This window comes from Aricia agestis, chromosome 20 (genome assembly GCF_905147365.1).
Source record: "Aricia agestis chromosome 20, ilAriAges1.1, whole genome shotgun sequence".
Classification (NCBI taxonomy): domain Eukaryota; kingdom Metazoa; phylum Arthropoda; class Insecta; order Lepidoptera; family Lycaenidae; genus Aricia; species Aricia agestis.
In genome coordinates, this window is record NC_056425.1 from 8,526,948 (window position 1) to 8,544,741 (window position 17,794).

Here is a 17,794-nt window from a genome sequence, read left to right on the forward strand (position 1 = left end):
AAAAGTTAATTTTATTGATAAATTGTAAATTAAATCATACATGTTTTAATTGGCTTTTGTTTTCTACTTATTAAATATCACGATAGTGGTACAAAAAAAAAACGCAATGGCTTCGTCCAGTAAATTGCCTGGGACCGGCTTAGAAGATGTCGGTGTACCCGGCCAATCTTTTCTTCGTGACGCTCTAACAAGTTGTACAGATCCTCTCAAAGCTATTGAAGAATTCCAGCTGGAAAATGGTATATTGTTACCTTCCCTGAGACCTATGCTACCTTTACTAGATCTCCATGGTGTACGGCGCTTAGATTTTCACACTTCAGTGTTGGAGGAATTGAGGGACAAACTTATCTCCCACATCAATGAATTACGTGGAAAAGACAGCACAAAAGAAAAAGAGAAGAAACTCAAGGAGTTATTATCAAAGAGCTTCCCTGTAGTCAAAGTGAAAGCATTGAGACCAGTTATCATGAGTATATTAAAAAATACCCCTCACATTGACGATAAATACTTGAAGGTATTGGTCCGCGATAGAGATTTGTATAATGACACAGACACAGAAGTAAAGAGACAGATATGGCAGGACAATCAATCTCTATTTGGTGATGAGGTGTCTCCACTTTTGAGTCAATACATAAGAGAGAAAGAAAATGTTTTGTTTGACCATGAAAATCCGGGAAATCAGTTTTTCCTGCCTTCACCTAAAGTAAGAAGACAAGGAGCAGTAGTTACAAAGTTGGCCCACATGATTGGAACAAGCATCAAACTGTATGACATGGTTTTACAGTTTCTGAGAACTTTGTTCCTTAGAACAAGAAACATACACTATTGCACATTGAGAGCAGAGCTTCTGATGGCCCTCCACGACTTAGAGGTTCAGGAAATCATATCTGTGGACCCCTGCCACAAGTTCACATGGTGCTTGGACGCCTGTATTCGTGAGAGAAACGTAGATATAAAAAGATCTAGAGAACTCCAAGGATTCTTGGACAGCGTAAAGAAAGGACACGAACAAGTTTTGGGTGACCTATCAATGACACTTTGTGATCCATATGCAGTAAATTTCTTAGCTACCTCAGCTATCAAGATTTTACAACACTTAATAAACACTGAGGGATTGCCAAGAGACAATACAATATTAATATTGTTGCTGAGAATGTTAGCATTAGGTTTAAGTGCCTGGGAGATGATAGACTCGCAAGATTTTAAAGAACCCAAACTAGACAGTCAGGTTATAACAAAGTATTTACCGGCCTTAATGTCCTTAATGGTTGATGACCAAGTCCGAACACTGCATAATAAACTACCTCCTGATGAAAGAGAGTCAGCCATCACAACTATTGAACATTCAGGCCCTCCTCCGGATGCCTGTGAAGCTTATATGAGGGAAAGTGCTGTATGTGGAGTACTAGCTATGTATTACACTCTTCATGCTGCAAAACTCAGAGACAGAGGTGCCTTATTGAGAATATTAAGTATTCTGGGTAGCTGTAAAGACGGGCGCGCATATGAAGATCCATTCTTGCATGCAATAGTTGCACTTATAATTCAGCTGCCTGATGAATTTCTGGGTGAAGATTTCAGTACTGTCCTATTTGATGAGTTCTTCTTTGCCGGCCTCTCTAAAGACAATGTTACGAGGCATCTGTTGAAATTGCTGTGGTATATTCATCACAAGTTGCCGGAGACGAGAATACATACATTGATGAAAGCTCTCCAACCGGGCACTCAGCATAATGAGTCTGTACACAAGCTGTACGAAATGTTACAGCAGAAGATGCATACACAAGTCGAACCAGCTCCGAGCACTAGCGAGATGGAGTACCTGGATTCACCGTTAATGAGCGTACCGACCCCTGCGCCTTACCACATGTAGATATACAATTGTTTATTGTATTACGTATTTAAGCTATTTAATAATGTTATGAATTTAGATTAAACATATTTTATTATTAAGTAAATATGATATAACTAGAATTATACTTCCAATCAATGACCTAAGACCAAGGTATTGTTTTATTATTTTTTAAGTTTATTTAATATTTATTTTTTCGCGCCGTGCTGGCAAAAATACTTTCCAAGGACTGCAGATTTTAGTTTTCTCTCTTTTCTATTTTTTTTTAATTTTTATGAACAGTGACCTACACAGTGACTGTCATAGATATTTACGTCAACAGAATACATTTAGTGCCGAAACATTATGAACTTTTTATGGCATGGTAATAGGGTTACAGACTGATAATTGCTGTTGATCCCGAGATTCCCAAGGGGTGCAAGTGCACCACCTGGCACCCCCTGCCGGCGCCCATGCTTGTTCTGCATATTATGCTTTATATCAATATTGGATGGCTTTCAAACAAGTGTCAACCTTTGTAAAATACTAAAGCAGACCTTTCTAAATTACACTTAAATCTTAATAAAAAACAAACCCCACTGTAAAATACTTTATTAGTACTGACTTATTACATAAACTTAATTAAAACTGTTATTCAGTTAGAAAAATGCTGTAAAAAATTTGACGAATCTGAGCATTCTGGCAGTCACATGTTAAACTTTAGTAATGTGAGGGTAGTTTGGTATTAACAGAGTAAACAGAACTAACGAGTAGGGCGACTCAGAAGAGATCTCGATATTTATACGCTTGACGTTAATATGTCATATCGGCCGGCGTGCGCCGTACTAAGTCTGCCTTCACATTAAGGCTGCGTTTCCACACTTTTGAGCATGGCGATTGGCCAATTCGGCACCGCTCAGCTCCGCTCCGCTTTAGTCGAAACGCAGCCTTATTCCTTAATCGCGAGTAGTCCTGAGTGCAGCAGCCGCGCGACTAAAATGTGAATGCAGCCTAAGGGCGTTCGCTGCGTTGAGCGTCTGCCCCGCGTGGGCGCCCGCGCCATACGGACTGACCCGCCTCAACACAGCGCTGCTCTATGGGATGACATGAAACAAGCACGCTCCGCGGGTGGCCGCGCCGGGCACACGCTCAACGCAGCGAACGCCCTAATGCGTTACTGCAGTGAAACATGTTGAAATTGACACTCATGGCCAACTCGCGTCTTTTCGACCGTTTGTTAGAAGTCGAGGTACTAATTAGTTCTGTCTACTCTGGTATTAGCGATGTTCGCGTCGCTCCGGCTTCAAGTCCATTGAATGTAATGATCTGAGGGATCGGGAGCGTTCGAATAGAGATGGATCAGTGTATATCGGTTCGCTGCCGTCGTCGAACGCACTTGCGAGTCTCCCGGAGGAACCCACTTCCTCGCCTACGTCGCCGTATGTTCTTCCTAACCCGCTGTAAAATTAAAAATCATTAGAAAATTTAATAGCAATATCATGATACAGTGTATAGGCAATCAATAGGCAAGATAAGTCTGGCATTGATGCTTGTGTAATTATTTTGCTTAATTTTATTTTGTAAGTACTAGGAAGTCTATGTTTTTAGCTTGTGCTGTGTAGAATAATTACAATTTTTGATACACAAACACAATATTTCTTATATATCTTCGATGAATAGAATAGATAGATGGCGCTGATAGCTAAGTATAAAAGTATTGTGTGCGATACAATATTATGTATTATTTTGTACAAATGTAATTATAATTTTACAATAACGTCATTCAAGAAATATTACAAAACCATAACAACATTTCGTTATATACTTAAGTGAGAAGGGTTTGTGTAGATGCGAGGCGGAAAACAGCGAAGGGCGGGCGGGACGCGGGCCGGGCGCCGCCGGCCGCAACGACGGCACGGGACTCGACGCCGTAATGTTCTTCTGCAGCACTCGCCAGTAACGTCTACAAGTAACGGAAACACATTTTATAGATTAAGAATTAAATGAAGGTAAAAAACGAAATTTTCATAATATTTGAGCTGTCAGCTGATTATGAACTATCGCTAAAAACAATCTCGACAATGTTAGCTTTTCAATAAAAAAAACCAGATCAAAATTGACCGACAAGCTAAAATAACACTCTGTCTTCGGCGAGGATTAAAAATTAGTAGTATTCAAACCGCTTATACTGCCACTGTTTCTACCAAACTTAAGGATATCTACAGACTATTAACTTACTTCAAGTACAGCTTGCACAGTACAGTAACCTTTTTTGCTGGCTATTAACAAACTAGTGTATAAGCTACTGTATGGGCTAGACGGAGTGTTTTTTTCTAACAACTCTTAGTAGTGGCATGTAGTGGTCACGCACTCCCACCGCTGCCACCAATTTTTGACTTAGTACCTTCTTCTTAGTTGTGAATTTAAAAGTCTTCTAAAAGAGTAGGGTATTAACTTAAAATATACAGCGCGGCGGTCAACATGCCCAGTAGAAGCGACATTAGCACACACAACGCCACCAGCAGCGCGCGGTATAGCATTGCGCTCAGTCCCACCGCTGCCACTAATTTTTAACTACCTTCTCCTTAGTTGTGAATTTAAAATTCTTCTAAAAGAGTATTAACTTACTTGTAAATATACAACGCGGCGGTCAACATAGCCAGCAGGAGCGACAGTAGTACACAGAGCGCAACCAGTAACGCGCGGTAGTGGTAGGGCGAAACGCACACTCCCACCGCTGCCACCACCGGCGCGGAGTCAGGTGCACCGTTCTCTTCTATCAGTTCGTTGCGGTTGTCGAACACCTGTAATATGCGAATATTATAAATGAAAGTGTGTCATTTGTATATAATATGTCTATCTTTCGTGTTATCCCTTTACGCTCAAATAGGCTTGATGACTATTTTTTTTTCTTATTGGTAATTGAACGACCCTTAAAAAATAGAAACATCGCTGAAAGAATGACTCTGATAACTTAAAAATTCACCAAGATATGACAATTCAAACATCTCATAAAATAAACCTGCCCGAAACGCTCCATACAAAGTGCTACGAAAGACTGACGTCACTCTTTCGTAGTTTGTACGCATCGGGAGAGAACTTTGTTCGATAGGTATATTAAGTATTGCGTTTATGAAAGTGGTTTTATAACAAAAGTTGCTTTTAATTGCATAAGTTATCGAATGGTATACAAATATTAAGAAATATAATTGAAAAAAAAATCGACTTGATTATCCAACTTTGAAGGCGCATAACAAAAAAAAATACAAATGCTATCGAGCTGAAATTTTGGGAACACTTATGTTTTACCGTGATTTCTTTATTTTATTAAGAAAATTCGCTAATCTTTGACCTTGTCATCATCTATACTATATACTATATATAATATTATAATTGGGAAGAGTTTGTTTGTTTGTTTGTTTGAACGCGCTAATCTCAGGAACTACTGGTCCGATTTGAAAAATTCTTGTGGCGTTAGATAGCCCATTTATCGAGGAAGGCTATAGGCTATATTTTATCACGCTAATACTAATAGGAGCTAAGAAATAGACGAAAATATGCAAAAAAAAATGGGGGAAATTATTTGAAAGGGCTTATTTGAACGAGCTAATCTCAGGAACTACTGGTCCGATTTGAAAAATTCTTTCAGTGTTAGATAGCCCATTTATCGAGAAAGGCTATAGGCTATATTTTATCGCGCTAAGACTAACAGGAAAGACGAAAATGTGGAAAAAATGGGGGAAATTATTTGAAAAGGCTTACATCACGAACTACTGGAGCAATTTTTCTGTTATTTGGCACAGATAAGAAGTAGACCACGCGAAGGATCACAGGCTATTTTTTGTGGACTAATTTGTCTGTGAAATATCTAATTTACGCGGGCGAAGCTGCGCGGAACGTTATATTTCGCGTGGTCACGACATCACGCGTAAACGGCCCATTTTGCTGAAATTTGGTATCAGGATTAAATATACTTTGAGTCCCGAAAAAGAACATAGGATACATTTTGTCCTGGAAAAATGTACGGTTACTGCACAATATACTTTTATGATTTGCGCCTAAACTATTCAATCTATTTTGATGGAATTTGGTATGGAGATACTTTGAGTCTCGGGAAAGGACAAGGAATAAGTACTCATTTTGTCCCGGAAAATGTGCGGTTCCCGCACAATAAACTTTTATGATTATCACCTAAACTATTCCATCTATTTTGACGAAATTTGGTATGGCAATACTTTCAGTCTCGAAAAAGGACAAGGGATACTTTTTATCCCGGAAAATATACGGTTCCCGCACAATAAACTTATATGATTCACGCCTAATCTATTTAATCTATTTTGATGAAATTTGGCATGGAGATTGGAGATACTAATTTGAATCTGGAACAAGGAATACTTTTTGTCCCGAAAAATTTGCGGTTCCCACACAATATACTTTCTGATTTGCGCGTAAACGACTCGATGATCAATCGATGTACGGGAACAACTATAAACTAAAGCCCACGCGGACGAAGTCGCGGGCAACAGCTAGTCCCTAATAATTTGAATGAGGTAAAGAGACACTTCGAGTCGGAACTTGAAGTGTCTCTTTAGGGAAACCATAATATTATGATAGTTTATATGCCATAAAATGTGCGGTTTCCGTACGATAAGTGACACGAATTTGCAGGCTAGATATACTTAGCTTCTGCGGCCGTACCACGAAACCGTTTTGAGACTCAAACAATCGTACGAGAATGCCGCGTCCTACTCTAACAAACGAGAAATTACGTTGTTAGAGCAAGACACGGCATTCTCATCCGATTGTTTGAGTCTCAAAACTTTTTCGTAGTAGGCCTCCAGGTTACTCTCTAATACATGCTTAGAGAGTAACTCTAAAACACTTTGTCCTTTGATGATCATCATACTTTCAAGCATGAATGATACCTTATAGTGATTAGTCCTTACCTCAATCATCTTGCGAACATGACTCGGCGATTCCACCTCCTCCTTCAGGAATTTATCAACCTTAGCTTCTTCAAACGATATCTTGTAAACTGACGCTTCACTCTTGTTCGTCTGTTCCTCGCTTGTGACTGTATCCACCTTCACACCGACTTCTGTGCCGTTGACGGCTGTGGAATTGGTGTCTCTTCTCCTCCTACCGAAGGAGGGCTCTGATCGTCCGGTGTGGCTTGGACAGTAAGCCTGTAAAAAGTAAGGTACGGTTAGTATCAGCAATGCTAAACATAAACGTTCTAGTTATTTACTCAGTATTAATAAGATAGCAACATATAGAGTGGCCGTTTTGCTAATACGCAGTTATAATTAGCTCAGCAATCGACGTTGCTCAATGATCAAGCATCATGTTCTGTCCTTTTGATAGAGAAACTTAGATTGTTCATAAAATATAAGTAAAATATATTATATTATAAATTATGATAATGAAATAATAACGCTAAATATATAAATCTAGTATAATAACTCCCACACCGATTTCGGTGACGGTTTCATCGAAACCAGGCCAGTTACGCAGGAGTAATTTTATAGTGCCCAAGTGTGCGAGCAGTACACAAGAGCACACTCGAAATTCCTTTACTCTCATAAACCAGTGGGACTGTCGAGAGATATTCAGGCGCAGGAACAACTTTCTACATGCCCATCCGACGCATGGATCATCTAACTTTATAACCGACTTCCAAAAAACGAGGAGGCTATATAACTATTCGGCTGTGGATATACATATTTTTTTTTATTTTTTATTAGACAGCCAGTTGATCAGCTTGCATTGTCCTAACCGAACTTGGAAATAAATTGTTTTCAACGTGGGAATCGAACTCACGAATTCCGAGTCAAAGCCGCACTCTAAACCATCTAGACCACGCAGGCAACCTATATAGCTGTTGTCTTACTAAGTATTTACTGACTATAATTATCTCCTAGGTAGGTATGGCATGTAAGTGTAATTCCAAGTAAATCGATCAATATGATCAATTTACACTTTATAGATAACATAAATAAAAAATATAGACCAAAACTGTTGTTATTGATTATTATGCAAATATTTTTATCTATTATGAGACAAAATTATAACGTCTTGCTCATTTAATAAAGATAATATATCTATAGCACATGCATTATTATTTATTTATAAGTACAAGCGTTGACGCAAACGAATAAGTTATTAAAATAAAATACAAGTAATTATTATAAACTTTATATCTTTTTAATGGAGTCATATTGTGTTTTTAAACTTGCAAAGTTCGATACGGAACAATCGGTCGCTATACGGTTTCGGATAAAGAAGCGAGAATCTCTCTTTAGTGTGGAATGTGGATAGAACAGAGAACTCATACTACGAGCAATTGTATTGTCGTGTAGCGTGAATCGTGATATTACGCTTCATTTTTATTGAACAGTTAATTTGACAATAATTGTACTTACCTATTTAGATTTGCATCGCGTTGCTGCGACTCTAGCACAACCCGGGAAATTTTAAAAATTGAAAAGCGTGCCAAAATTCAGTAAGTATTCGACTTCTAAGGCTGGCCTCACACAGCCGGAATTTCATAATCGGAAATTCATATTCTTACAGATCGATCTATGAAATTCATAATCTGAAAAAATCAGAATGTGTGTGGAGCGTACTGATATTGTATGGTATTCCGGTCTTTTTGAATTAATAATATGAATTTCCGATTATGAAATTCCGGCTGTGTGAGGCCAGCCTAAATGTGAATACCTAGTCCATATTTAGACATGTCACATGAGTGGATACTCATGACATATGTGTATGAGTGGATACTTCTATTAACTGCCACTTGATTTATCTCAACTGTAATTAAATAAAGATTTTTACATAAGCTCCATACATTAGGTATGTGTCAAACTCTTAATTAAATTGAGTAGGTATAGGTCACTTTAATTTTGCCGCCCCTATGTTACAAAACAAACCTGCCGCCATCCTAGGACGCTGCCGCCCTAGGATGCCATAGGACGCTGCCGCCCATAGGCCATGGCCTATATCCAGAGCTGTACAGAACACTGTATTGATAAACTGAAAATACAAACCTATGTAGCGCTTAAGCACTGACGGTGGCTTCGAATACTAAAGATGGGCTCAAGTCATTTTATTGAATTAAAAAAAAACCAAGAGGTTCTCAAACTGAGTAGCACTTAAGCCTACACTTACAGGTTGACAGCCGTCCCTGCAGGTCCTGACGGTGGCCTCGAACACGAGGAAGTTGGACTCCGGTATCTTGAACGCGTTGAATCTGGCCTCCAGGGAATCCCCGTTTCGTCCCTTGTCCAGTTCCGGGAACACGTCCGGGTCTACGGGACATCTGACGAGAGATAGAGACTATTAACTAAATAGTAGGTACGCTGAGACTTTAGAAATTTGACTGTGGCTTTATCGCTTCTTGATTCTTTCAACGAAACGGAAAATATGTTGTTTTGCGTTTATAAATACTATGGAAGCGCGTTAGCGAATGAAAGAAACAAGTAGAGATGCCTTCTTGCTATTCGTAACAAAGAAGATTTTTTTGTTGTGAAGAAAGATTTGTGAAGAAAGAAACAAGCGGAGATGTCTTCTTCCTATTCGTACTCGTAACAAAAAAATCACAACAATTCGTAACAAAAATGTACCTACAGATACGCTTCGTAACAAAGAAGATTTTTTTGTTACGAATAGGAAGAAGACATCTATACTTGTTTCTTTCATTCGCTATATGTATTGAATAAATCTATTTTCAAACACATTTTTAAAACCTTAAAAAGGTATGATTATTCTCTTATGCTAAATATTCTTTGCTCAGTTTTTAGTTTTTTTACAAGACTATAGCCGTTTTTCATCAGTCGATGTGTTATCCTTATTCTTCATTATTTTTCTCAAAATAATTTAATAGTTTATTAATTACATACTTTTCATACCAGATAGAAATACAGAATTACATACCCAGCTCTATCAATAAGCTGCACCGAGCGTCCAGAATACGGATCCCTTGCTATCACGTTTGTGGCAAAGATGTCAGTGGCGTAGTTATACCCGTCCTGGGCCTCCAGCCTGAACGTGAGCGGGTCGCCCACCGCTATAGTGGTGGTAGGCCGCCCCTGGTACAAAATCATCAGCCGAACTTTCGAGTTCAATGAACTCTCTTCCGGTAGATACTCAATGGGTATAGGACTGCCCGACCTGTCAATCAAATCGCCAAGTCTACGGTTAGATGTAAAGTCGAGTTGGTTTTGGAAATTCTTTAGACTTTGAATGAATTTCAATATGGAATGTTCCATATTAAAACATATTTAAAAGACTCTCAACATAAAATTTATAGGAAAGTAATCACTTGTAAACATTTAAGAAGAATTCATTCAAAATCTAGAGGTTAGTAGCTGTTAGTCATAACAGCACTCAATATTTCTCCCCCAATCGAATACATAAATTAAATATCCAGAAAACAACACAGATGACAACAAGATGGAATCATTTAAAAACACACAGACAAACACACAAAGCTCAAGCTCAAGCAAAATTCTTTTTAACATTCCTTTAGCACAATTAGATAATGATAGGTAAAATGAAATAGCTTGAAACCTCATAAAACAGCATTCGTTAATTATTATGGGAATTCAGCAAGTCAAAAAGGAGATAACAGCATTTTGAAAAATTTTCACAGCTTGAATATTTCGAACTGAAATTTTATGATGATGTAACAAAAAATGTAAAAGGCACATGCACATTGCACTTATTCGAAAATTCGACGAAAAATGATAAAACCTGCAGCAACCTTAGGAAAGATGATAAAAAGAGCAACCTTCAAACATTTTTGAACATATTATGGACTGGTCCATATTACATGCATCGGAAACCAAACGCATGCACGTCTTTCTGACGCCATGTTAGCATTTCAAGTCTCACCCAGCGCCGATGTAGTTGGACGTGACGACGGCCTCGGCTGGTCCTCGGAAGAGGCAGGTCAGGTTGAATCTCTTGTCCCGGGAGGTTTGCACGTTGTCACTGAATTGGACTACCACGATGTTCGTCATTGTGTCACCGTACTGAAAGGTATTGGTGGTTAGATGGATTCGTTCTTGCGTTAGAGAGGGACAAATGGATAACATAAACTTAAGGTATATTTTGTCCTACTTATGTTCTTCAGAGCATCGGCAACTCTTGACGACAAGATAACATTTCTTAACCTGCTCTCTACCCTACGGTAGAGTTATGGCATAGGTATCGTCTAGCCCCACTATCTTATGTGACCATTATATCCCTTATACTTTATCTGAAATTTATCCAACTTGACGTCGTAAGATGTCTGCTCAGCAGAAAGATCGTTTTTTGGTCACGTTATTAAAAATTGAGCACAAATGAAAAAGAATGAATAAACAGAAAAAGTTGCTCCTTTCACATATTCTATGGATACAAATTGAGATTCCAACATTCCTTCCATCTTGGAAGTTGATATCAGACCAAATAGACTACTTACCCGTTGCGTACCACATTCCGGATACCCGTGTGCGCCAGTGATCCTCAACACGTTGTTAACCCCTCCGTTACCGCGGAAGAAGCAGCGGTCGTAGAAGCCGTACGTATACATGCGCCCGTAGAACCCTTCAGGTAGCCGCAGGGTGAACTCCATACCGTCTTCGTTGCATACTTGGGACACTGAAATTAAAGGGTTAAAATGGCTCTTATGCCAGCTGATGAAACGGCACAGTCAGTTTATCTAAGTGATCGCATAAACTTGGGACATTGAAGTTGAAGGGTTAGGTTTTTTTTTTTTTTTTTTTTTTTTTTTTATTATTAAATACTCTTGTCCCTGATTTTTATTCGAGGGATTTATGTTCTGAATACAATTTATACTGTCCTATGTCTATACACTTATCTCCTATTTCTATTTTGTGTTCTGTTAATACTATTTACTCCTTTTATTATTTTAACACAATATAGCAAAAATTCTTCCCTATTTTTCTTATCTTTTACTATTTCCTTTATGCTATCAACATTAATTTCTAGTCCTATTTTCATCTCCAGATCATATTTTGGCCTCGAGTATATTGGGCATTCTGTTAGAAGATGTGGTACATCTTCTATTTTACTAGGGTCACACCTGCACGATGGGCTCTCTTTGCACCTGAAGCGGTACAGATACCCAGAGAGCCCACCGTGCCCGGTCAGTGCCTGTGTTATTTCCTTATTGAGTTTAATCTCCTTAAAGACCTTGTGAGCTGCCCCTATATCCTGTGCGAACATTTTAGTGACACCTCCAGTAGTACCCTCTTGGTACCTTCGATCCCACTCACGAAGAGTTTCCTCACGGATTAGCCTCTTCGCGTGTGAGACCGGACACAGGTCATAATGGGGTTTAACCCTCAGTCCAACTGCAGCTTCTTTGGCCAACTCGTCAGCGCGTTCGTTCCCTGTTAGTCCCACGTGTGCCTTGACCCAGAACAGAAATATCTCTCTGTTCTGGTTCAATGCACACGCGATGTTCTTCTTAGTTTGTAAGGCAACCTTATTAATGGTTCCGGCGCTGCACACGGCCTCGATTGCCGCTCTTGAATCGCTGTAGATACCAATTTTGTGATCTGATGTATCTAGAGCAACTTTCGAGGCCCTGCTCAGCGCAAGAAGTTCCGCCTGATAGACTGTGCAGTGGTCTGCAAGCTTGAGCTTAAGGTGCCGCGTCTCCCGATCGCCTGTCCATATTGACAGTGCTGCGCCCACCTTACCCTCAAGCTTGCTACCATCAGTGAAAATTTTTATCGGAATGTTGGTATTGTCTATCCCGTTCGGGTCCATCAGGCAGGTGTAGCCTAATCGTTGTATTTGTGCAGGGTGGGGGGTGTTATTAAAAGTTTCCACCGTTTCGATCTCTAAGTCCCGGATAATGGTCTCGGCTTTTCCCTTTCGGGCTAAGTAGAGGTTAGCCGCCTCCCTGATTCGTAGATCAAGCGGCAATATGCCTGAAATAGCGAGAGCTGAGTGCAAGGAAACAGTTCTGTAGGCATAACATGCTTTTTGGGCGAAGCCCCTTTGTATTGCATTTAGCTGCTTCCGTGCACTCAGCTTTCTCGCTGAATCCGCCCATGCACAGGCCGCATATGTTATTGTGGGTTCCACAGCAGCATTATAGATCATCTTTGACACGTTGGCCTTCAGCCCCCAGCTGACTCTGGCCGCTCGTGAGAGCCGAGAGTGTAACTTCACGGCTCTCCGGCAAACATTGTCTATATGGGCGTTGAAGGTCAACTTGTCATCGATGGTTAGGCCCAATAACTTTATTTTGTTGGTCATAGTTATTAAGACCCCTCCCATGCTTAGTCTTGGAGTGTCATATTTGAGCCTGCGAGTGATGACCATGGCTTGCGTCTTGTGGGGAGCGAATTTCAATTTGTTCTCCGCTCCCCACGAGTGCGTATACTCAAGGGCATCTCTCGCAGCCTCATTTATGACGTCCGTAGTTATACCAAAGAAGAGGAGCACTATGTCGTCGGCAAAGGCCTGGACATAGTGCCCCCTCTGAATTAGGTTTTTGAGTAATGGATCTAATTTTAGATTCCAAAGAGAAGGACCACCCACCGAACCCTGGACACATCCTTTGTCCGTTTCCTTTTCATATTCCTCTCCAGCGTACCTCACCTTTACCCTCCTGTTCGACAGATAGCTGTCGATCGTCTTTCTAATATTGATCGGGCATTTCTCCTCCGCCAACCTCACCCTTATCTTCGGCCACCATGCACTGTCAAACGCCCCCTCGATATCCAATGAGACCATCACTATAATCTTTTTGTTTTTCAGGTTTGTCTTGATCTGGCTCATAAGTTCGAAGAGGGCGTCCTCCGTGCTTCGTTGAGGTGTGAAGCCGTACTGATGGGAACTCAGCCTAGGAGTCAAGTGCCATCTGAGTCTCCTCACCAACATCTTCTCGAATAATTTTCCCATCACCGGAAGGAGGCCTATTGGTCTATAGGATTTTGCTGTCGTATAGTCCTCTTTATTCGGTTTTCTGAGGACTATGACTGTAGCCTCCTTCCAAATGGTGGGGAAACACCCGAGTTGCAGACATTTGTTGAAGAGACTCAGATAAAACTCTGGATCAGCGTTCACTGTTCGCGCTATTATGTCTGAAGTAAGGCCATCCCCTCCTGGAGCCTTTTTAGGATTGAAACTGTCCATAGCAGATTTAAGTTCGGTCTCAGTAAACGGAGGATCATGATTGTCAGGATCATCTTCTCGGTTCACGAGATCTGCTTGGGATCGTATTCTGCTATGGTATTCAGTGTCTTCTTTGGGATCATCCCGGGGGTAGAAGACCTCGGCCAATTCTTCGACGGACTCCTTAGCGGTGAGTGTGGTTCCTCCTTTTACCAGCAGCAAGTCTTCCTGTCTCTTCCCTGTTTTCCTAAGAACCCTATATATCCCATCCCATACTGTCTCCCTGTCTTGTTTTTCGCAGAACTCCCTCCAGCTTTTGACCTGTTGTTGTTTGGCCTCCTCCTCATACTCTTTTTTCTGTTTGAGATATTCGTTTACAACGTATTCTTTCCTATCTAGTGCAGCACCACGAATTCTTCTGCGGAGTGTCCTGGTCTTCCTTTTCTTCTGTTCTAGCTCGTCATTCCACCATGGGGGCTTTTTTATCGGAATAGCAGCTTTCTTCTTCGGGAGGGTCTCTTCACAGGCGCTTGTCACGACGATATTGTATTCAGTTACGGTTTTATCTAATTCATTTTTAGTGTTTATTTCTGCTATTCTTCCCGTGTTTAAATTTTTATCTATTTTTAATTGGGCTACTTTCTCCAAGAAGGCTGTCCAATTAGCATTTTTAGTATTGTATTTCCGAGTTGCACTATTTGGTTTTATTTTAATTTTTTGTTTACCCATACTGAACACAATACCATTGTGATCCGAGCAAACCATCCCTTCCTCTACCTTCCAATCTTGGACTAAGTGTAATAGGTCAGGAGTGCACGCAGTAACATCTATAATGCTACTGCATGTCCTCCCACCCCTGATGGTAAAGAAAGTAGGTTTCCTTCCTTCGTTTAACACTTCCATTCCCCATTGGTTTAACAGACCGGAAAAGACGTCACCTCTGGAGTCGTTTTCTGTACTGCCCCACCAAACACTTTTTGCATTGGCATCGCCACCCATGATGATGCCACTAGGTCCTAGGTCATTTACGATTCTACCTAACTGATCCAGGTGCTCATCTACATTTTGGTCAGGTTCAAGGTAAAAGGACACAGCTGTAATCACACGATCTCCAAGTCCGATGCGGGCTACAACTATATTTTTCGAGGTATATCGGGCCTCCATAGAAGCCTCGATATTATTATCGAAGACCGCTATCGCTGCTTTTGTCCTTGCTTCACCCTCACCAGACTGGAAGATTCGCACCCCGCTGACTTCCCTCATCCCTGACTCGGCTCCAGTGTACGGCTCCTGAATCAATGCAAATGTAAATTTGCAAGCCTCCATCATCAGTTCTTGTGTGGCCAGTTTCTTCCTTTGCAGGTTGATCTGTACCACTCTGCAGGTTCTTTCATAGGTGGCGTTATTTGTGCTATAAATCATGTCAAGGGCGCCTTTAGCAGTATACTACTGTCGACCTAGCGGCTGCGTCCCATTTCCTCCTGACCGGACAGCAGTCGTCAAAGGCATTATGCTCTGCGTTGAAGGGTTAGGTTAGGTTTGGACACTGCACAGTTTGACCATATTACTCATAACTTGCGGCGCAAAGGTAAAAATATTATAAAGTACATTTTCTCATTTCTGTCTTCATACCAGACGCGCTCTTCGGCGCACGCACACATAAACATCTTTTGCACATTCGCTGAGGTCACTTCAAGACGCTTAGCTTATGCGTGATTGAGGCAGTAAGACTACTGAAGTGATATTATGTCAATGTCGTTATTTAATTAGGAAGTGGATTAAGTCTCTGAACAAAAGGTGTCTTATGTCTGATGCTTTATGTTAATGTACTTAATCAGTTCTTAAGCATCTCTCTTATTTCCTTCTACTTATATCCTATACTAGCTGTTGCCCGCGACTTCGTCCGCGTTAGCATAGTAGATCACATCCCAAGTATTATTTATTGTACAAAAATATTCAATAATATATAGAATTGACTTTCCTACGATTTTATTATATATAGATGTTCCGCGCGGCTTCGCTTGCGTAATTTAGGAATTTCACGCAACCTACGTACATTTTGCAGCAAAAAATAGCCTATGTCCCTTCATGTGGTCTATTCTTCATGTTTGCCAAATAACATAAAAATTGCTCCAGTAGTTCATATCCCCCGTTTTTTCCACATTTTCATCTATTTATTCGCTCCTATTAGTCTTAGCGTGATAAAATGTAACCTATACCCTACCTCGATGAATGAGCTATCTAACATTGAAAGAATTTTTCAAATCGGATAAGCAGTTCCTGAGATTAGCGCGTTCAAATAGGCCCTTTCATATAATTTCCCCCGTTTTTTCCACATTTTCCTCTATTTCTTCGCTCCTATTAGTCTTAGCGTAATAAAATATAGCTTATAACCTTCCTCGATCAATGGGCTATCTAACACTGAAATAATTTTTCAAATCGGACCAGTAGTTCCTGAGATTAGCGCGTTTAAATAAGCCCTTTAAAATAATTTCCCCCCGTTTTTTTCACATTTTCCTCTATTTCTTCGGTCCTATTAGTCTTAGCGTGATAAAATATAACCTATAGCCTTTCTCGATCAATGGGCTATCTAACACTGAAAGAATTTTTCGAATCGGACCAGTAGTTCCTGAGATTAGCGCGTTCAAATAAGCCCTTTCAAATAATTTCCCCCCGTTTTTTCCACATTTCCTCTATTTCTTCGTTTCTATTAGTTTTAGCGTGATAAAATATAGCCTATAGCCATTCTCGATAAATGGGCTATCTAACACTGAAAGAATTTTTCAAATCGGACCAGTAGTTCCTGAGATTAGCGCGTTCAAAAAAACAAACAAACAAACAAACTAACTAACAAACTCTGCAGAATTATAATATTAGTATAGATAGTATAGACTAGTAAGAACACATATCAGTATCTTAATATCAGTAGCCTAGCTCTTACCATCCAAGCAATCATCAGCAATCCGTCCCAGCGCCCGCTCGTAGAAGTCATACTCATTAGCTGTGTTGTCGAAGTGCGCAGGGTTGGCGGCATCGAGCTCGCGTGTGTCACGGTCACTTAGCTCACAGTTGTCACGCGGCTCCGCTCCGAATGGGACATCCCTGGTGAGGGAAGAGAGTAGTAGAAGGGACATTTCCAAAAAGAATTTGATATGTGGTATGATTAAGTATCGTTAGATGGTTTGATTATAAAACCTTCTCTACCGCCAATAGAAACCATGGCATTCAAAGTTCTTAAAAGTGGATCATATTGTGTAGAAAACTTTCTTTTTGGCAACGTTTTGCTATATATTTTTGTAAAAGCAGTTCTTTATCCTAAGCTTGTTGCTTGCTCCTTCTTGTCCATTAACATTCATAGCGTGATTTTAGTGAAATTCATTTAAAATACTACTATAAATACTCATTCTTACCTATAATTAAATGAGCGGCATATAAAATCTCTGGCTTCTATACACTCTCTCTGACAGTGAGCCAAAGACTGCGCGGTGGTGAAGCGTCTCACGAAGCGCCTCTGCATGCGTTGTCTGCCAACCTGTCTGAAACTGTCATCTTCGCATCTGGATCCCTGCCATGGTCTTTGGCCAACGGGTGGTCTTCCCCCTATTGGCCCTCCGATTGGGCCACCGATAACGCCGCCGACGGGACTGTTTACTGGACCAGCGACTGGACCGGAACCAATGGGATCGTCGTGGTAACCACCGTAGCCTCCTCCACCTGATAAATTGTTAATAGTTACTGTAAAGGCGAACATTAATAGTCAAATCTTGCGTTGCACAGCTGTTATTCCCCTTTATTTAAAAAAGTGGTTTCCAATTCCACTTTCCA

The 17,794-nt window shown here is 40.4% G+C and overlaps 2 protein-coding genes across 5 annotated transcripts in view; one reads left to right on the top strand and one right to left on the bottom strand.

Annotated features, from left to right (window-relative positions):
• LOC121737010 (negative elongation factor B) lies at positions 1-2,001 on the top strand. Its single transcript, XM_042128518.1, has one exon. It carries the CDS (start codon positions 107-109, stop codon positions 1,871-1,873), a length of 1,767 nt encoding a protein of 588 aa, XP_041984452.1. The 5' UTR covers positions 1-106; the 3' UTR covers positions 1,874-2,001.
• Positions 2,002-2,992: 991 nt separating this feature from the next.
• Positions 2,993-17,794, bottom strand: part of LOC121737016 — a 29,432-nt gene continuing 14,630 nt past the window's right edge. For 3 of the 4 annotated variants that reach the window (XM_042128528.1, XM_042128529.1, XM_042128527.1), the window contains 10 exons: positions 17,380-17,683; positions 16,911-17,071; positions 11,298-11,476; positions 10,727-10,866; positions 9,767-10,003; positions 9,002-9,152; positions 6,778-7,017; positions 4,460-4,635; positions 3,657-3,794; positions 2,993-3,289 (listed from right to left, as the gene is read on the bottom strand). In XM_042128528.1, coding sequence (XP_041984462.1) covers positions 3,109-3,289; positions 3,657-3,794; positions 4,460-4,635; positions 6,778-7,017; positions 9,002-9,152; positions 9,767-10,003; positions 10,727-10,866; positions 11,298-11,476; positions 16,911-17,071; positions 17,380-17,683 — 1,907 coding nt within the window. In that variant the 3' untranslated portion in view covers positions 2,993-3,108. Of the gene's footprint in view, positions 3,290-3,656; positions 3,795-4,459; positions 4,636-6,777; positions 7,018-9,001; positions 9,153-9,766; positions 10,025-10,726; positions 10,867-11,297; positions 11,477-16,910; positions 17,072-17,379; positions 17,684-17,794 lie in introns of all 4 variants that reach the window. The other variant, XM_042128526.1, reaches the window with a different exon arrangement.

Coding starts and splice junctions, on each gene's coding strand:
- LOC121737010 (XM_042128518.1), top strand. CDS start 107: ATGGCTTCGTCCAGTAAATTGCCTGGGACCGGCTTAGAAGATGTCGGT.